At 37.1% G+C, this 20,697-nt stretch overlaps 1 protein-coding gene across 1 annotated transcript; it reads right to left on the minus strand.

Moving 5' to 3' along the window:
• Positions 1–308: 308 nt before the first annotated feature.
• LOC139718566 (scavenger receptor cysteine-rich domain superfamily protein-like) lies at positions 309–19,701 on the minus strand. Its single transcript, XM_071630033.1, has 7 exons — positions 19,550–19,701; positions 16,723–17,067; positions 12,946–13,275; positions 11,175–11,507; positions 2,359–2,682; positions 1,501–1,803; positions 309–783 (listed from the first exon to the last, which is right to left on the minus strand). Exons 1-7 carry the CDS (start codon positions 19,611–19,613, stop codon positions 476–478), a joined length of 2,007 nt encoding a protein of 668 aa, XP_071486134.1. The 5' UTR covers positions 19,614–19,701; the 3' UTR covers positions 309–475.
• Between the last annotated feature and the right edge of the window lie 996 nt (positions 19,702–20,697).

The raw sequence follows: 20,697 nt of genomic DNA on the forward strand, positions 1-20,697 counted from the left end.
AAAGTGATGATTGAGCTTTTAACGTTTTGCGAGATAGTCAGAAACTACTCTATGATCGAGATGTCAAAGAGCATGCAACCTAAGGGGTATCAAAAGTTTATTTGATGACAATCGGTTTTAAAATGGCTGAGATATCCAAAAACAAGGTGAAACAAAGAGATCCTGATAGAAGGTGTGGCCTGTCGCCTCCTATTATAATCACTTTTTTATATATATATCAGCCATTTGAAAACCAATTTTCATCAAATAAACGTTGAATCCTTCTTAAAATTACATGCTCTTTTATATTTCATAAGAGGTTTCTCATTATCTCACTTAGGAATATTCAAAACATGAATCCCCACCTCAACCAGAACTGTACAGTCCCTTTAACACTGTACTCGCATAAGTACTGTTAAGTAGTAGATTTGCTGCTGTCCTATTCTTTCTTCGTGATGAGTGCGGTTCCAGTGGACTCGCGGATATCCACGTTTTGCTACTTTGAAGTGGGTAAGCCCGCCATGACGTCGGGGTAAGAAGGTGGAGAATCTTCATAATTCACTTGGGTATTATTTGGGTCGTAATACATGACACCATTCTGTGGTAATGCCACGGGGTTGGTATGCCCCGTTGGCATGGTTTGGCGGCTGTCGTGAATTTGTTGGGCTGTGGTTGTCCTCTGTGGTTTCTTCTTCATGGAGCACAAGCACATGATGATGCCAATGATAAAGCACAGCGCCGCCACCGATGCAATGACGATAATTGCAATCAGCTCTCCTGTCATGGGATCCACTGGTTCAGGTACTGCGTGCAATTTATAAAAATATGATATCATTTCAATTGAAAAGCGCACTTGATTGTAGCACGCTGGCAATACAAGCCGAATAAAAAGTCAACCAACAGTTTAATATCATTAAGATCCGCATAGAGTAGGACGCGCATAACACACCTAGTCAACACATTGTTCAACAAAAAGTGATGAAGATCAGTTCAATTCAGTAAAGTCGATATTGTCAATGGTAGGAATATTTTAAGGAACAAACACGTGTATACCTTCTTGCTAAAAATGATTAAAAAAATAACCATGCCGCATTCTAGCACAACATAAATAGGGCCTACTACTCACGATTCGCAGGCACTTGCAGAAAGTATCAACCCTACACTTCGTTGATTACACACTGGGTTAGCTTAAACAAAAAAAAGTCATCTGAGTCAGTGGTGTGATTCAGATTTAGATCCACCCAGTTGGCAAAGAAAAAAATCAACTCCATATTGTAATACAAAAATCTGAGATAGAAAATTCCAGGCATCTACGAATGAAAGAAAAAATGACATAATCATCGTAGATATCAATCCATTCATGATGATATTCATACATCTTTTTGTACGAGGAGAAGTATTTTCGAAACGGTCAAAATATCAGTATAGTATCAGTATATCATTGTCTTTGCAGGTATATTGCATTGTAGGAGATTCAATGTAAAGAGTTGTTATGACAGTGTATGATTTGCTTACTCTTACTTTGCAAACACTGGATTCCTACGTCATCGTAGTGTTGGCAGTTGTGTATACCCCATCCATTATTACTGCAGTTTATCAGTTGTGATTCGTAGCCTGTGCAAGAAACGTCGTCGAGGTGGATCGGTCCGTCGCCAATCCCGTAATAACTTGACGCAATTGCAACCCCAGGAAACCCGAGTTGGCGACAGGCGACCAGGGCTTCGTTTGTTGACCACCCGTCGTTGCAGATGGTACCCCACTCGTCGTTGTGAAAGATTTCAAGACGACCATAGTCATGGCCGCCAACAAGACGTAGCTCACCTTCTTCATGTACACGACAATGGGTGATTAAAAGAGTACGTAACTACCGAAGGAAGACTTAGAACATAGGGTTAATTACAAGTATTTCATCAAGCAAATATCCTATGCCATTAATATTTACCTTCCACATATAAACCCTACAATTCATGGACGCCCCCCCCCCCTTCCTCCATACAGTATACTAGTACATTTAATAACCATACACACATTTCATATTCACAAAACTAACTAATATTCACATAACTATACATTTATCATGAATTACTGGATCACCTGATGTAAAACAAGAAACCTGCAAATCAGTCATTCACGTTGCTTCACACCAATTATGTTAGGTAATAAGCATCAAAAACATGAAGGCAAGCGTATATGTAAAGGATCGAAAAGGCAACCTGCCAAGAAAAGTTATTTTTGTGCTTATTTTCTCTCCGTCAAATAGTATGTAACTTTGATTAACTTTGATTGCAATTATGTCCTTAAATGAGAGAAACAATCTCAAGAACGACATTATGGAGTCATGTAAAATTGAAACTTTAAGACCACAGTCACAGCACTTACCGACCCACTCCGTGCACTTTATTCCAACATCCTGTTCGTGGGATGTGCAGCCACTGACACCCCATTCACTGCGCGAGCAGTCCATTAACGTATTTTCGTTTCCCGCACAAGCCACTCCACCCAGTTGGATTGGACCGTACCCCGGCCCGTAGTATTCGTAGGACGACACGACACCTTCGAAGCCGAGCTGACGGCAGACAACCAGTGCGTTCTCGTAGGACCAGCTGTCATTACAAACCGTGCCCCATTGCTGGTCATGGAATATCTGAAGTCTGCCAGCCCAAGGTTTTTCACCATCAACAATTCGGACGTCGCCGTCATGAGCTGATTTGTTACGTTATTCGCAGTAATTAGACACGAAGAATACAACATAAATGACTCGATTACTTTCATGCTATTTCTTTCAACTCATTTTAAATACACAAACTAGAATCTAGTAAAGTCTTCATTGCCCTGAGAGGAACAGAGGAGTTTATGGTGCATTTTATGTGACATATCAAAATGGAACTCGTGAAACTGCAAGGTAATGAAACTACTTGGCCTTTTAACCCTATAAAGCCAAGCTATTTTGTTTGATTGATACTTTATTTTCTGCAAATCAATATATACATAAATTGAATAATCGTGAACATGGGAAACATACAAAGTATATTTGAAACAGAGTCGTTTGACTTGCATAAACAACGATATAAAAGGAAATTGATGATATTACAGTATGCATGTCTATGCAGCTGGGATTACAATAACAATATTATATTTAAGAAATGATAATGCAGAGGGCCGCCATTGTAAGCATTGTTTGAAAAGATGGCCGGCCCGAGGAAAAGGTAGGTAGGTAAATTGGTAAACAATACAAATTCTGCTGCGAAGATAGCAGGGGAAAATAAACTCTGATGTGTGATGGTGGTGAATGTGCGTGCGAGTGCTTGAGAGTGCACAGGGGCAGATAGGCTGGGATTTGGAATGATGAAATTGGTTTACTGGAAGAGGGAATGACTTACGATGTTGCTACTATCGGGAGACCAACATAAGTCATATAAATTATTCGTGCTTAATTCGTATTTGAAGTATACTGTGATAAAATATGCTTCTTTAAGTTTGCTTTGAATGAAAACAAGGAGGCACACTGTTTCAACTCCTCAGGAAGAGTGTTCCATGTATCCGGACCGTGATGTCTAATCGACTTTTGAGCAAGTAAAAGCTTTGGATTACTTAAATGAAAATCATGGGAACGACGGGTAGGGTATGAGTGAATATGATCATTAGTTACTAGGGCATTATGGAAAAATGGTAATAAATTTCGAATGTGTTTATACATAAATATAGCAGTTAAGTATGAATGTATATCATGGGCCTTTAGAGTTTTTAGGCGATAAAATATGGGATCAGTGTGAGCCAAAAAATTTGAATGTGTGCATATACGAAGAGCCTTTTTCTGAAGAAGAAAAATTGTGTTCAATTTGGTTTTGCTACAGTTGCCCCATACAATATTACAGTACATTACATATGGTAAAAATAAGGTGTTGTATAACATCATTAAAGTTTGATCATTAATTAAGTATTTTATTCTCCTTAACACACCAGTTGCTTTAGATATTGCTGTTATAATATTCTGGACATGAGTATTCCAAGTTAGATTGTTATCTAGGGTCACTCCTAGGAACTTGGTTGAATGTTTCTCAGCAATGTTTATATCATCAATAGAAATACTTTGAGGAAGGGTGGGTTGGGATTGAAGCGTATGAAAATGTATAAAACATGTTTTATCAATATTCAATGAAAGCTTATTACTTCTAAACCATTTCGAAATATTACTTAATTCCATGTTAAATGTATCAACCAATGTTACAATATCCTTGTGGGAATAAAAAACATTGGTGTCGTCTGCAAATAAAATGAAGTTTAAACGAGGAGAGGAATCAATGATATCATTAATATAAATCAAAAAAAGTAGGGGCCCGAGGATAGATCCCTGAGGGACACCACATGACACGTTCAAATGGAACGAATGACTGGATTTAAATGCAACATATTGTTTTCGATGACTTAGATAACTTCTAAATCATGACAAAGTAATCCCTCTCACGCCACAATCATGTAATTTTTCAAATAAAATGTCATGATCAATAGTGTCGAATGCTTTACTAAGATCCATAAAAACTCCAATTATGTGCTCCTTTTTAATAAGCGCATCAATAATATTATCAACAGATTTGATTATAGCATAATCGGTAGAAAATCCTTTCCTAAAGCCAAACTGATTCACATTTGATATTTCATTTTCAATCATAAACGAGGAGAGACGCTTTTAAACTAATTTTTCTAAAATTTTCGATATTGCAGGTAACAATGAGATGGGTCTATAATTTTTCACCAATGATGGATCTTCTCTTTTATAAATGGGGATAACTTTGGCGATTTTAAAAGAGTCTGGAAACTCACCGTTAAGTAAGGATAAATTAAATATATGGGTGAGAGGGGCTGCTAAGGGGTAAATTATTTTTTTCAAAAAATTCACCCTTAAGTTGTCAGGCCCATAGGAATTACTACATTTCAGAGATCGAACAATATCAATAATTTCTGATTCATTTACTGGAGTAAAAAACAAAGAGTTTTGATTACTTTCAGGTAAGTAATCTTTATAATTTTTGATATCTTTTATGGGAATAGATGCAGCTAAAGAAGGACCAACATTAACAAAAAAAAAATGTTAAAAATATTTGCAATTTGTAGTAATAACTTTATCATTATGGGTAATGCTATCAGGACATTCCGTAGGTTTCTTTTTGAGTATTTCATTAACAATCCGCCAAAGAGCATTTTTATCATCCTTATTAGATTCGAGTTTATTTGAAATATATGATTTACGTGAAACTCGAATCAAAGAAGTTAATCTATTTCTATATGTTTTATACCTTTTCACGTTTTCAGGAGTAGGTTTCCTCAGAGATATTTTATAAAGACGGTTTCGAGTAAGAATGGAATGTATAAGACCTTGAGTAATCCACGGTTGCCGAGCTCTTTTCCTTCCATTTACTTTGGGAGTTAAAGGAATATGTTTATCATAATAATCTAATAGTTTTTGTAAAAAAAAATTCGTAGGAAGAATTAACATCTTGGAGTTCAAAGACGTCATTCCATTGTTCTTCAAATAAATCTTGATTCAATGAATCAATATTTTGTGGCGTTTCATTTTGATACATTTTCAAATATTGTTTGGGTTGACGACGTATTGGAGTTATTACAGATTTATCATTAATCATAAAAATCGGTAGATGATCAGATATATCTGAATAAAGAATACCGTTCGTACAGGTTTCAGTTATAACATTAGACAGTATATTATCTATTAATGTTTTACTATGGGTGGTGTTATTTATTCTGGTAGGTTTATTGATGTGGGGATGCAGTGAGTTGGAAAGTAATATGTCATGGAAATGGGTGATGGGTTGTAATAAATCATATTGTAATCTCCCATCAAAAAAATGGATTTTCTTTCTCCAAAAATTTCGTTAGCACATTGGTCGAAGTTGTCAATAAAAGATTGAACGTCATTTTGTGGAGGACGGTAAATGGTACCAACTATAATATTTTTCTCATTATCATTTAAGATTTCAATAAATAAACTTTCTGCTCCCTGAATACCCAAATCAGTTCGAATTTTAAATCTAATTTGATTATCAACGTACATGGCAACCCCACCTCCTATGCCATGCTTTCTGTCATTACGAATAAAATTATAATTTTCAATGCCAAATAGGTCCGGGGAATTGGTGTGCAACCATGTTTCGGTGACTCCTATAACGGAGAATGGAAAATCATTGAGGGAACTTAAAAATAGTTCAAACGTATCAAAATTTTTAGTTAAGCTTCTTGAATTAAGGTGAATTAAACTGAAATTAGCACAAATCTGATTTGCCTTATTGAAAAAAAACTGACTGTTGAATTCATTGATAGTGAAATACTGGCTTGTGTGATTGACTAGCTGTTGGTCATCTATTCCAAAATCAAAATCCATTTACAATGAGTGACATTACGCAATAATGGCCTATCATGGTGCAACGGGAAGTGCAGTGCACATCGTATACACGGGATGTATACGATGAGGTGCATCGGTGCGTGACGTGCTGTAACTGACCATTAGGAGGAGTGACTGAAACAAAATTACTGACATGATCTGCAGGACTGCAGAGCATAGACACACAAAAACACAAGAAAGAAAAAAAATATTGAAGAGTAATAATCGACCGTAACTATCTGCCTTACGCAAAGCAACATAGAATCAAAACGGCAATAAACCAGCTCTGAATTTATCAGTTCTAACATTAACTTTAGAAAATAAACGTAAACCTTATAACTGAACTGAGTACAATATCACGATTTCGGTAATGAGAGTGACATGAACAGCAAAGTTTCTCGTAATTTTTTTTTGACCCCTTCCAGGCCCAAGGGGGAGGGGGGGGGGGCACATTGTGCCCCCTATATAACTTCTTTATTATATGATGTATGACCGTCATATTGGGCACATGGGTATAGCAACTCATACTCTACATGACTCATTTGAATTTGAAATTTCTCAAGGTCATCCACTGAGGGCGCTATTTACCAAAATATTAATTAATACATAGGAAATATGCTAAAATCATTTATTTTTCTTTTTATTTCTTTATCCCCAGTATATATGTTTCTATTTTATATTTACCAAAAAGGAAAAGCAACTCAATCTTCACTATTGTTATGGTTGAAATTTGTCAAGGTCAAGATATGGGGGCGCTATTCAATACAATATAAAGAAATATATGAAACCTATGATGTATTGATTGGAATGGGTACATATTCGAACTTAAAATTCAACCTTTATTTTCACTTTTTTTTTTCAACAGAATGTACAAGAAACAATATTATGAATTTGACAAGAGAGTCGTTGAAAATATACATAACCAGACAGGATTAACAATATGTTCATGTCTACATGATCAGTACAAAAAAAAAAAAAAAATACACTGTATTATACACTCTGCGAAAAAAAAATGGAGGTACCCACTCAAAAGACTATGCTTATATCATGTGGGTACCTCTTAGGGAAAGGGGGAAAAAGGAGGTGAAAAACTTAGAACTACAAAGAGTGCGGAAAACTGGGAAAGAGGGGAATAAAAAAAAAGAAAGCAAAAGTGTGAAAAAAGGAACAAAAAACAAGGAAAAGGAGAGAGAGAGAGAGAAAAGCCTAAATCATTTTGATGCATACACCAAGGGCGAAAGCCCACAGAGACAGCTAGCCAAGTGTCTTCGAAAGTGATACATTAACGAGCTGCTTTCCAGCGGAAGAGATTGTAACTGTAAGGACGAGAGCACATTATGGAATACTAGCAGGCAGTAAAAATTTGATTGATGCCTCAAGAGAACACAGCCTGTAGTGAAAGAAGAGAAGATAATATCGTGCTTACGAAATATATTACAAAATCAAATTCATTCGGTGACATTATAAAACTTCAAAAGACACATTTTCAATCTCTTTTTAAAAGAATTCAATGAAGGTGCATTTTTTATATCCGTAGGAAGGGAGTTCCAGAATCTTGGACCTACATAAATAAAAGTCTGCTGAGCTAGCAAGGTTCTTAACAGAGGTAAATGAAATCCATTTGACTGTCTAGTTGGGTATGTCCGGTTGCGCATAAACATGGAGTTAGAAATAAACGGGAGGCAATTATTATTATAAGTATACATAAATTGCCCTAATTGAAGTAAAAACAAATCTTTGATTTTCAGAATCTTATCGTCAAAGAACAAAGGATCTGTATGAGAATATGGAACGGTATTACAAATAATGCGAAGAGCCTTCTTTTGTAGAACCCTATCCAATAATAATTGGTGTGTGTTTCCCCATATCAAAATTCCATAATTCAAATAGAGCAATATCAAAGATGAATACAACGTAAACAACGAATGTTGAGGAATAGATAGTTTTAGTCTATTAATAACACCTATGTTACGTGAAATTTTCTTGCAGACATTATCAATATGAAATTTCCAAGAAAGTTTATTATCAATTGTAATACCGAGAAACTTTATATGGGAAACACTTTCTAAGACAGCGTAACCAAAACAAATGTCCATATTCAAATTATCTAAAGTGTTACTAAAAAGCATATATGTTTTTTTTTTTGATATTCAAAGACAGCTTATTTGCTCGTATCCACTCACATCAATTTTGTAATTCAGAATTAACTGTCTGCACAAGAGTATTTGGGTCTTCATGTGAGTAAAAAACATTTGAATAGTCGGTAAAAAGTATGAACGATAACACATCGGACGAAGCACAAAAAATCATTAATGTAAACAAGAAACAACAGCGGGCCCAATAAACTACCTTGTGGCACGCCACACTTAAGTTCTCTCATATCAGAATTATGATTGTTCAAAAAACATATTGTTTGCGATCAGTTAGATAACTCTTGATAACTCCTGAACCACTGCATATTAGTATCACATTTCATACTTCCAAAATATAAACATTTTTAATTTGCAGATTGATAATATGATAAACAAATGATGTTACAGGCCAAGCTTGTGTGAAGATAACACAAAATAAAAGGTTAGTTTTTGGAAAATGCTGTAATTTCGATTATTTCTATTATATCTATTGTTTGATGCATATGTCATATAAAAATAAAGGAAATAATTAGAAGATCAATTCCAGGATAATTCACAACCATTATTACTTCACATTTTGGTTCTTCAGCAAATTACAACCAAGAAAACTCCTATTTCATCCATTATTATATTGTTAACTGAAATTGGAACAGAAAAATCATGCAAAATCTGACGAACATGGTTGTCAGTTTACAGTTGCCATGGCAACCAACAATATCTGACATATATAAAAATGTTTGCAATAAGATTCTTGAAAAAATCACCAAATTTGGTTGAAATCGAGTATAGGGTGTAGGAGTGGCAAACGAAAATATGGTAGGGCACAATGTGCCCTCCCCCCCCCCCCTTGGGCTTCATAGGGTTAAAGAAGACCAGATCCGATTGAAATCAAGAGTGTGAGCGCTAGCAATATAGTGGGAGTCATTCTTGACAGATTCTGCCCTTGTCATTTCGTTGGATTAAGAAAAATGAATGCACCAGAAAATTGAATCATCGCCTTCATAATATAGAATTTCATCTGTACTATGTTGATGAATCCAGGTATCAGTTATATGTGCAATGGGAAGATGGATTAAATAAACATTATGGAACCAACTATAGGTATGAAAGTTAATCATAGTAACTACAATTGTAATACAACTCATAACTTGTTATGCTTATAAACAATATCATTAGTATCACCAGAATCTGATTATTGTCCCAGTGAGCTTTTACTTATGAGTTTACATTTATAGCCAAAAAATGTCATTGCCATTAACACAAACGACTTTTAATCAGACGTGCAGTAAAAGGCTGTCTAATGTCATTCTCTCATCATTTCTTATCTTATCTTGATTTTCAAATATGAATATGACATAAATTCTGGACTAAATTAAATCCATTCTGTGCCATAAGATATCATTTAATGTTCAGTCTGTATACTCTGATGCACCGGATTTCAAAGAATTAACACCGTTCACTTACAAGCTGTATCTGTAGATGTATGTTATAAAAATAATATAAATTGTGTGGAAAACTTGACTGAAATGACTAAATGAATTGACAAAATGTAATTATGGTAGGACAGGGCGATCGTGGGGTACTTGTGGTTGTTGGGGTCAAGGGTCAGTGCTCCCATCGCCCCCCCCCCCTTTCTTTGATAGGATCGGGGCGGTACCTTCGACACTCTATTTCCTGTTTGTTTGTTTTTTATTTCTAAGTGACAAAATTGTGGGGGCAGCTCCCCACCCACCCTTCAGCCCTCTGTTCCTCTGTTGTGTATCATACACTTTATGGTTGAATTTTGACTCTGAGACCAATTTTTCTATTGCGGAAAGGTGCGTTCGTCTTTAACAATTTGATTTTCCTGTGATGTCCCTCCTTCATCTTCAGGTGTACAAAAATAATTTCATAAGCATGGTTGCTTATGACTGATGTCAACTGACTTGAAGTCGGACCTATAAAGGATAAATAATCACAATATATCCAATTTGCCTATCACAAACAGTATACATATTTGTCATTTGCCTCGAAATAGAACAAGAAATAAAACGTTATCATTTTTTTTTGAAGTTGAACATGATTTTCCAAAAAGTATGGTATGCATAGTAGACTTGGAGGTTAGGGTGTTCCTCTGGTTGATTGGTACGCAAAACACCATACAAACTATCGGGTTTTTCCACCGCTAATTCTCATATCTCTAAAAGAATTAGATGCGGAGAATGTAAATACTTCCTCTTGAATCTATGCGAGAAATGATGATAAAGACATGGTATCGTATACGCTGTATAGTAATACGTTACATGTCACCTTAAAATCCCCCATAAACTTCCTATAAGTAAGGCCGCGGCAAAAGGGTTGAAGATATATAGGCCATACATATTGAACAGGTACTCTCATTTTTTTTTTCCTGGCAGTGCATATTCATTTTTTTATATCAATCTGTAAAATGTTTTATAATTTCGCAGAGGCAGCTTGAAAAGAATGCAATCATGACCCACTTCAACAGGAAAACCGTAGAGGAGAAATTATCAGGGGGAAAGCGAAATTACGTTTCGTAAGGCAATGGGAAACTTGTCATCCTATGACATCATGATGTCACCAAATCCACGTGAATTTATCCACAATCACTTTTCAGAGAAAATAATCACGCAAAAATATTCAATTCCAATTCAATAGGCACTCACCGTAGTAGTCGCGTAAACATGACAGCCATATGTCTCTGGCATGTCGACATTCGTTTTCTCCCAAACCACCGTGGGGGCAATGAGAAAGTGCAACCTCGTCCCCAGTACAGTTGACATCAGATAGATGGACAGGCCCTATGAATCCCCTCGGTGCATCGATCTCGGTAGCGTCATACGCATCCAAGAAGCCAAGTTGCCGACAAGCAACTTGCGAGTCAGTTTGATGCCATCCGTCTCCACACACGGTGCCCCAAGAGTTACCATGGTAGATTTCCAGGCGACCATTTCTTGGTACTGTCGTGCTATCGGTAAGGCGAATTTCCCCTTGCAAAGCTGCAGGAAATGAGCAATATTTTCATCTATCAAAATGCAGGCTATCTGATGATTTAAGGGTATCATGATATTTTGTTTTATACGCTGATGATTCTAGACTGGAGGAAATACCAGATAAAAGTCTGCACAGTTATGACTGATATCATGAAAGTTGCAACAGGCCTTAAAGCAAAATGCCATATATATGAAAGCTTGATGATTATGTTCACTTCTTTTCATGACTAGTACATACGACGTCACCCCCGCTGTCAACAGGGTTTTATGCTACAAAACTGTCTCATGATTCACCAGATGTGTTTTCGACAGGCAAAATGGTTATTAGGTTAAGAGACCTACACTATCGACTCCTCTTTAGCGCTTACGCTTTGGCCCACTTCCCCGAGTCCGAAGAAGTCCGATCCACTCAGGGCCGGCGCAGCCGTGGGGGCCGTGGGAGCTCGGGCCCCCACACTTTTTTGTGCACCATACAAAGGAATACATAAGGTGTCATCACTTTGGGCCCCCACACTTTCTTCAACCCGGAAGTACCTAAGCGGCAGTAAAATAGAAATAGATAGAGATCTTGAAGTATGGCGGCGGTAAGGTTATGTGTTTTCTCTGACCTTTTTTTTTATATATATAACACCTTTTATAACACCTGCGCCGGCCCAGCCACTGCAGTCAGTGGTCCGATCACAGTTCGGCTCATGATTCGGCTGAGGGGGATGACAGCTTTAGCAAACTTCTTTTGTGATGTCATAATAACAAGCACATTATGCACGCACGTACCCTGGCATTACTACAGACTGCGCGATGCGCAGAGAAGACGACGAAGGCAACGTTACTTAGCAACACCTACGCACTTTACTCTTGATGACAGCCAAAGAGATTTTCCGCAGTGACTGCGGTGGGGAGGAGAAAAATCTCTTTGATGACAACTTCGGTAATCTTCGTATCAATGCTGACGGTGATCGGCAGTATCATCAACAGCGCCCTCTACACTACCGGGACTATGCCCCTTTAAAGTATTAGACAGGCTGCCACCAAACTCTGGAATCGACTGCTCCTCAGTCTCTACAGTGTGAACCTGCACTTGTAGTAGACAACAACTAAAACTTCCATGATGTTGTAAAGCAAACACGAACAACACCCCCCTCCCCCCCCCCCAAAAAAAAAAAATAATAATAATAAATAAATAAAATAAAAAATAAAAAAAGAATGGGGATAACATTTTGTCAAGCACAGCGTGTTTTGATTTGGTTTTCGGAACAAGTAACTTCGAAATGATGTTGTATGTTCTGAAGTCAACATTGACGAATATGCCCGACCCCATACAAGCATGATGACACCACAAGCTCTTACAAGATTTTCAGAGATGTTCCTTATTATCAAACTGGAAATGTGGTATAATTGAGAATACAGTCGAAAATTCTGGTCCATATTCTCAATTCGAACTTACCTGTTGGATCTCTAAGTAAAGTGTAACAATCAACACCCACGTCTTTGCTGTGTGTACATGAGCTGTTACCATCATCACCGTATGTAACGTTACAGTCGACAAGTCCAGTTTCATTTCCAATACAGCCCACGTGAGACAGATGGATTGGTCCATTACCAGGTGTGGGAGAGTAGTACACATTGTTCACTCCGTCATTCCCTAGTTGACGACAGGTTACCTCTGCTTCCTCGGGACCCCAGGTCGTACTGCACACAGTGCCCCATTCGTTGTTGTGGTAGATTTCAAGTCGGCCGTCTCTAGACGTGGGACCGCCAGCCAATCTCACGTCACCTTGCAGGAAATTATGACATTTTGTACGGCAATCATATTTCATACATTTCTCATTTTTTACATTATTCTTATCACCGAAGCAAGTGGGATATCGGAAAGGCGCCGGCATAGCAATTATGTAACAATAATTAGTAAAGGACATGATGTAGTTCTAATATCAAGCCATGGAAGACGTTTCACTGAGATGATTCTATTAGTAGAGATAATAGGCTCTAGGACTGCACTTATTTGTATCATCACACAGGGCGGAGGCGAGGGGGGGGGGGGGGGACTAGTCGATAGCGTGCTTGCCAAAAGGAAAAGACGGAAATGTAGGATTCGAGTCCCGGCTAGTCTAATATACAGTCCCTTAACTCCAGTAAGAAACAAAACACTTTGCCCACTAAATCGACATAAGTGGCGGTCCCATGTCTGAGAGAGACATAATTTAACCCTAACTAGGCCGGGCTATTTAGGTAGGAGGCCCCCCCCCCCCCCCCACATCTCGGCCGTCGAACGCGCGATCGCGACGAAAATTGGCACACACATTGCCTATGATGTAATCTAAAATACCATGAAGTTAATTTTGCAAAAAATTACCATTTATGCTATTAAAATTATGCTAATTTATGCATAATTATGCATGAAATCAGACTATTTTGTATAATCACAAAATAAAGCTCAAAACTGGCACTTTTTTGTAAATATTCTTTTTAGTGTCCTCAGCAAATGTTGTAAAAAATGTGATATCAGAAAATATTCAGAAGTATTTTATTGTTTTTTTGAATTTCTTATGTATTCCTCTGTTTTTTGGACTTTATGTTTTTCATTGTTTTTTCGATGAAATTTGTCCGCGACATCGCTCCGAACAAGAAAATATGTTATTCATTGATTTAATCAATAAAACACCCAAATAATCATGCTTTTATGAAATTTGCCTGTAAGCACAGTTTGCATTGAAATTGTACACGAATTCACGTTTTTGAGCAATTTTGGGTCTGACATGCATGTACATATTGATGCGTAACTTCGGAACCGAGCGCCCGGGCGTCGCCAAATTTGGTGTCAAAAGATGCGGGAGACTCGAAAAAAAAAAAGTCATGAAACGTCGCGGCGATAGCTTTTTGCAATTGCGATACATCGCGCGGAACGTCGAGGGGTGGGGGGGGGGGCCTCGGAGGCCCCCCTCCCCCCGGCCTAGTTAGGGTTAAACATGAAATTGACCCAGAGAACAGGTGGGACATGCTGACCCCTCATGGTCTGCCCCAGTTGGCAAGCAATCGTCATACAAGCAGAAGGAGCTGACTTGTTTGTTGTTTGCCATTTATTAACTTAAAATGTATGTAGTCCAAGAAATGATGGTGCATATGAAGAGTTGCTGGTCTACACACATTATCGTATTGTGCATTTTCAATTATCTTTGAATATGATCGGCCATTGTACCATCTTATAAAGTGCGAGGGCAAACATGAAATCTTGAAATGCCTGGCAGTCTAGAGATATTCTTTAGGTCAATAGTAAGTACTTTTATTACATCGTCTTGATTCGGTTAGAAGACTGCCTGTGCCTATGCCTATCAAAGAGTGTGTTCAGAAGCTTGAGGTTTTTTTTTTTTTTTTAGTAGACTGCAATGTCGTACAAATTTGTGTGTGTGTGTTTGTGTGTGTGCAATTATGTGAATTGAAAAGTCTCTTTGCAGTTATATTACATTTTTGGTGGAAACGAAATGAATAAATGAAATAAATTTGTCATATTATATGCAGTATGTGCAATTTCAATGTGGAAAATTGCTATAGGATTTTCAATATCTTAACCGACCTCACTTTGATCGATGTTTTCAGTTACTTATGACTTCCTTCATCTTTGGGTTTTTATGCCATCCTTTGTGAGAGGGCAAACGTGTGATCTCGGAATGACAGGCTGTCTACATGGTCTAGATATACATCGTCTATGTCATAAACATGCCTCTTGACCTTTAGAGATAAAACGTACTCTCTTTAGGTTAACAACACCTGTTTAATGACATCATAACCATGATATTAAGTTCAAAGTAAGTTTAAAATTAACGCAGCCTCATCAATAACTCTTCTGTTCATTAACTATGTGATAACGTATACAGTGTACTACTGAACTACCCCACAAGTCTTGAAAAGACAGAGTTTTACCATTGCTACAGTCAAATTTCTTGCAACCAAGCCTTCTGTCTGATATCTTTCACGAAACCTGGTCAAACCTTCTCAATTCTCGGTACCTTTATTTCAACTCTTAAAGGCTCTTAGTCCTTTCTGTGAAAGGAACATTGAACGCTGTATAGGCTACAGCACTTAATGGGGTATTCTCTGCCGATCGGCTCGTAAAGCACACTTAGGGTTAATTAGCACTCTCAAAACTTAGCCTAGATCAATTCACACTGTATACTAGGGGCAATGTAGTCGTTCGTCTGTAATCTCTGGAATCTAAAGCGTAAACGTAAGAAGACGACCTACTGCGCTTAACTTAAAGATAAGTGAGACAGAAGGGAACTTCTCTTTTTTTTTATGGGAGCTATGGTTATTTGAAGATATGTCAAGTTATTGATTCGTTGACGATCGCCTTGAATACCACACACAAATTTTACTACTTTTCTTACATGGTATAATTATAATGGTTTTTCTTCAGCTGCTTAAGTCCCTGATGTGAAATTCTCCAATGATGACATTAGAAAAATGCGTTATACAACTTGTCCATTTGAATTTAGGCGTTAAAAGCTCATACAAACGTTTTTGTTTTTGTTTTTAATCCTCATTACAGAAATGAACATTGGGCATCACTTACTTCCATTGGCACTGAGAAAAAAAAATACCCTTTAATTTTTCAGCTAGTAGAGGTTATTAAGTTTTTCTCTTTTTTTTAAATCGGTTATACGTATACCAGCAAAATGCATATGTTATATATAACATCATTTCTCATGTACAGGAAAGATTCTTAGGGTATATTACACAGTAATGTAGTAACACGCCTGTCAAATGTGAGGAATATAAATATACAGAGACAAAGTGAACGGCTTAATCTATCTCTGGTTCTGCGTGTGCGTCTTTCACTATTTACTGAGTCTATCAAGATGGACCGAAGGAGGAGGGTGAGGAAGAGAGCATCACTTTCGTTTCTGTATGTACTGCCTATCATTGATGCTTCTTTTCCAACAGCCTGCGAACGAGGTATTTCGTTCACCTGCTCCCTCTCCTTAAGTTCCAAACGCAGAAATCATTAGTTAGTTGTTGCTATATCTAAGGTAGGACCAGTCTGCGATGAGCGTTTTGGTTGTAAAGGACAACTTTTGTGAACAAAGCATGCATAAAATAAAAGCACGGTTTCAATTATGCATTTCACCGATTCAGATTCCATGCAAACAATTGTTTGCATGTTTTTATTCAGCTTTTTCATTATAACATTTATTTCAGGTTTGCTTAATTTCCATTAGATTCTTACCTTCTGTGTACTCTGTATGACATCTCACTCCTGCGTCCTCAGAATGAACGCAATTATGAATTTCCCATCCGTTGTGTTCGCATTCTGTTAGCTCCGTTTCGTGGCCACTACATTGCAAGCCATCCATAAAGATAGGCTGTTTAGGCGTGCCACCACCAAAGAAGGCCCATCGGAAGGCGTTGGTGGTGTTAGCAAAGCCAAGCTGTCTACACACAACTGAGGCATCGTCGATATCCCACAAATCGTCACACACGGTCCCCCACTGAGAGTCGTAGAAAACCTCGACTCGTCCCTCGTAGCTTCCCGAACCGCTGACAAGACGCACTTCACCTGTTTCTGGCACTCCTAATGATCATTGGGAAACAATATAATTGTAATGTGATGACTTTTAGTATATTGACATAATCATATTTTGTTACTCAACTGAAAGACAGATAGTTTTGAATGTTCCCTCCAAGAAACATTAGAATTTAGTGAAGACATAAGACAGCATGCCAGTTTTCATTTATCTGCGATCTAATTCCGGTTTGAAAGTTCTTCAGAGGAGATTTTTCAAATAACCTATTCCGACCTTGTATGGCAAAGTATCATAGAAGTGTTATAGGTTTGCATGTCTTGAATTTCATAGAATAAGAAAACTGGAAGTTCTTCTGTTTTGAAAAAAAAAAGGTTAATGTTCCTGAGGAACAATGGTGATGGAAAGTGATGATCTTATTTTTCATGTATCCTCTGAAAGCTCTTTGCACTCCCATTGCCTTAAAAATATACAAGAAATAAACTCACAAGAAGGAGACAATTGACAGTTGAAAGATCTAGTGACGCAAACATCGGCAAAGGTAAGACATAAGTAATGAGTTCCATAGTGTGCACAAACCTTTTTTGCTTCATACCAAAGAAAACAACGCCAACATCGTTTCATATATATTTCCAAACCTGACATTGTTAGGTAAGCAGCTTTGACCCTCATAATCATTATCTGAGGTGTAATTCTACTAGAATTGTATTGCCATTTGAGCTTGCCTTGTAGTTAAAAAGATATAAGGTGCGTTAACAGGAGACACTGATGCTTATTACAGCTGGCCTTACTGTTGATGACATCAGGAAAGAAAAAAAAAGGAGCAGGAAATATCTTAATTCTGAAATTATCAATAATACGCCACACGTATTTTAATCAGTAGGTCAAGAATAGATAATTCATGTACCGTCCAGATTAGCTTCTTTTTTTTTTTTGCTTGTCAATTAACCCCGCAAGTGGTACGAGAAAATTCCTGATGAGGTAAATGGGGAGGGGGGCTTATCAGCTGATTAAATCAGGAAGTGACGTCAGAAATTTAAACTGCCTTGCCCCTTAACCCCTTACAGAATTCCTTAATCCGCCCCTGGCTTTGGTTGAAAGGGACCTTAGATTTCCAATTTTTTAAGTGACGTAATGAGAAACCATTATGAAATAGGAAAGAGCATGCAAATCTAAGATGAATTCAAAATTCATGTCATGAAAATCGGTTTTGAAATGGCTCAGATATCAAAAAACAAACGAGAGGTCCTATTTTAGAACCACCTTTTCAGAACCACCGTGTTTAATTTGTTTTGGGGGATTTCTCAGCTCTTTCAAGACCGATTTTACATAAAATAAACTATGAATTTCTCTAATAGTCTTTAACATCATGTCTTTTCGACTAGTATAAAAGTATAGATTTGAATCTCTCATCTCATTCAAAATTCTACCACCCCTTAAGGCTATTTGTGGCTACTTTTGTGTATGCTTTTCATGCAAAATTTTAAAAAAAAAGTAAGGGGAGGGGTCTGACTAACCTAAGAATAGTGAAAGAAGATAGGAAACTCTGATTAATGCAGTTCTTATGCTACATAATTTAAATGAACGATCGTCTATGAACACAATCTGAACTTATTTCTTTTTCAGTTGCGATTAAGTTTGATTTTATTTGTCCACTTGTATAGACATACAAAAATACAAACAAATGCACAATGGAAATAAAATAAAGACTGCTAATCTTACTTGTGACATAATATAGGATTACGGCCTGTCAGGTACACAAAAGGAAATGACGTACATGTACGTTTGAACAGTTATATATTTCGTGGACACCGTCATCAATAAGCAAATAGAGTGCTTGTTATCATGCGATGAGAATTAATTTAAGTGAAACCCCTTGTTACTTCATTTAAATATATTCACTTTCATCAAACGAATGTAGAAAGTGTCATTTTAGAATTAAATTTTACAGCTACAAATGAGGTCCAAATATGTGCTTTTGCACAAAGTACCACGGGGAAAATATTATATGGGACTACACAGACATCGCAAAACATGATTCATGACTTTAGAATATCCTAGCAAAAAATAAATGAAGACCTAAAAATCCTGTATCGGTTTCCCAAGACACTATAATAATAACGTTAGTTTGCGAATTTGGGAAACGTTCCAGTAATATTTGAAGAATTTGACACTCTTTTTTTTTTCAATTGCGGTATCTTTTTCAATATGCAAATTTCTTTGAAATGGTGTATTATGACATTAATACATTCAGGTCATACAAATGTAACATTTTCGAATAATATCCAAAAAGTAAACCAAAACATTTGATGGGAAAAATGTGTGTGATTATCTAACGAGTACTTGATTTAAGCTGTAGAGTAGCCAAATGATACTTAGAACGATCCACGGACAAAAGAATGAGGGTTAATTTTTAAATGAACTGTTCCCACGTACCTATACAGATTGATATCAATTTCAGTCACAGATAAATTCTTTCTCTTTTTTTTCTTTTTTCTTTTTGCGCAACAACAATCACTGTGGATCCCTTACCAACGTCTGCGAATGTGATCCCACAAAGCAACAGCAAAATACATGCTTTGACCAACTTGACCATTGTGTCCCTCACCTTCCAAATATTTCCTCTTTCCAATACCGTCACAACATATTATGGCTAAAATACTGCGTCCTTTTGGCATGGCAGTTCAGACGTATATGCGATTCGCGATATACGATCTGACATCAGGCGTATATGAAGGAAATAACGCTGCTCATCTATAACATTCTGTGCACAACCTTTGAGCCCAGAACGTAAATGCAAGCAACCCAAGATGATCTGAATGTATACGTCCTAGAGATAGAGTAGCCATGTAGATTCATACAAAGTCCACGCACTTTACCAAATGAGTGCCTTAATAATTCGAGCTAAAATGAAATGATTACTTATAAAACGGAAATCTAAAGGACAAGTCTAGTTTCGTATACATATGGATTGAGTGAATGCAGCAATATTAGTAGAAAACATCAGTGAAAGTTTGAGGAAAATTGGACGATTCGTTGAAATGTTATGAGTTTTTGAAGTTTCTGCGCAGTCACTACTGCATGAGAAGACTACTATAGTGTATATGTCACATGCGTAGAACGATATAAGGGAAAATAAAGAGTATTTCACAACATTTTACTTTTTGAAAAAAACAAGTGTTCATTACCTTGACTTGTAACTGACGTACGTTAAAGGCAATATTATTCCCCTTCCTTCTGAAGAGACAAGTCGAGTGTTCTTTTATCAAGCGAAAAAGTGAAAATATGTCGAATTTTCTTCATATTACGGAGTTTCTTTATATCGTTGCACACATGTGATATCACAAGCTGTAGTAGTTCTTTCATCCAGCAGTGAATGCAAAGAAACTTCAAAAGTTCATAAATTTTGAACGAATTTGTCTAATTTTCATCAAGCTCTCACTGATGTGTTATACTAATATTGCTGCATTCACTCGATCCACATACCCATGAAGGCGGACTTGTCCTTTAAGGCTCTGTCATGGCCAAAAATAGGTAGGAGCCTATTTTTTTTTCTTGAGGGAGGGGGGCGTGACTGGTACCGAAACAGCTAGTGATACCTTCGATTCGCATCGAAAATGGAGGAAGCAAATTTCCTAAATGTGAAATCGAAGTAATAAATTCTTACATTATTGATTCAT

The sequence above is a fragment of the Diadema antillarum genome, unplaced genomic scaffold (genome assembly GCF_040938485.1).
Source record: "Diadema antillarum isolate AM-2024a unplaced genomic scaffold, OU_Dant_1.0 scf00000097, whole genome shotgun sequence".
Classification (NCBI taxonomy): Eukaryota; Metazoa; Echinodermata; class Echinoidea; order Diadematoida; family Diadematidae; genus Diadema; species Diadema antillarum.

Coding starts and splice junctions, on each gene's coding strand:
- LOC139718566 (XM_071630033.1), bottom strand. CDS start 19,613: ATGGTCAAGTTGGTCAAAGCATGTATTTTGCTGTTGCTTTGTGGGATC. Junction 13,276..16,722: donor TCATACAGAGTACACAGAAG/GTAAGAATCTAA, acceptor ATTTCCTGCAAG/GTGACGTGAGATTGGCTGGC. Junction 2,683..11,174: donor ATGTTTACGCGACTACTACG/GTGAGTGCCTAT, acceptor GTAACAAATCAG/CTCATGACGGCGACGTCCGA.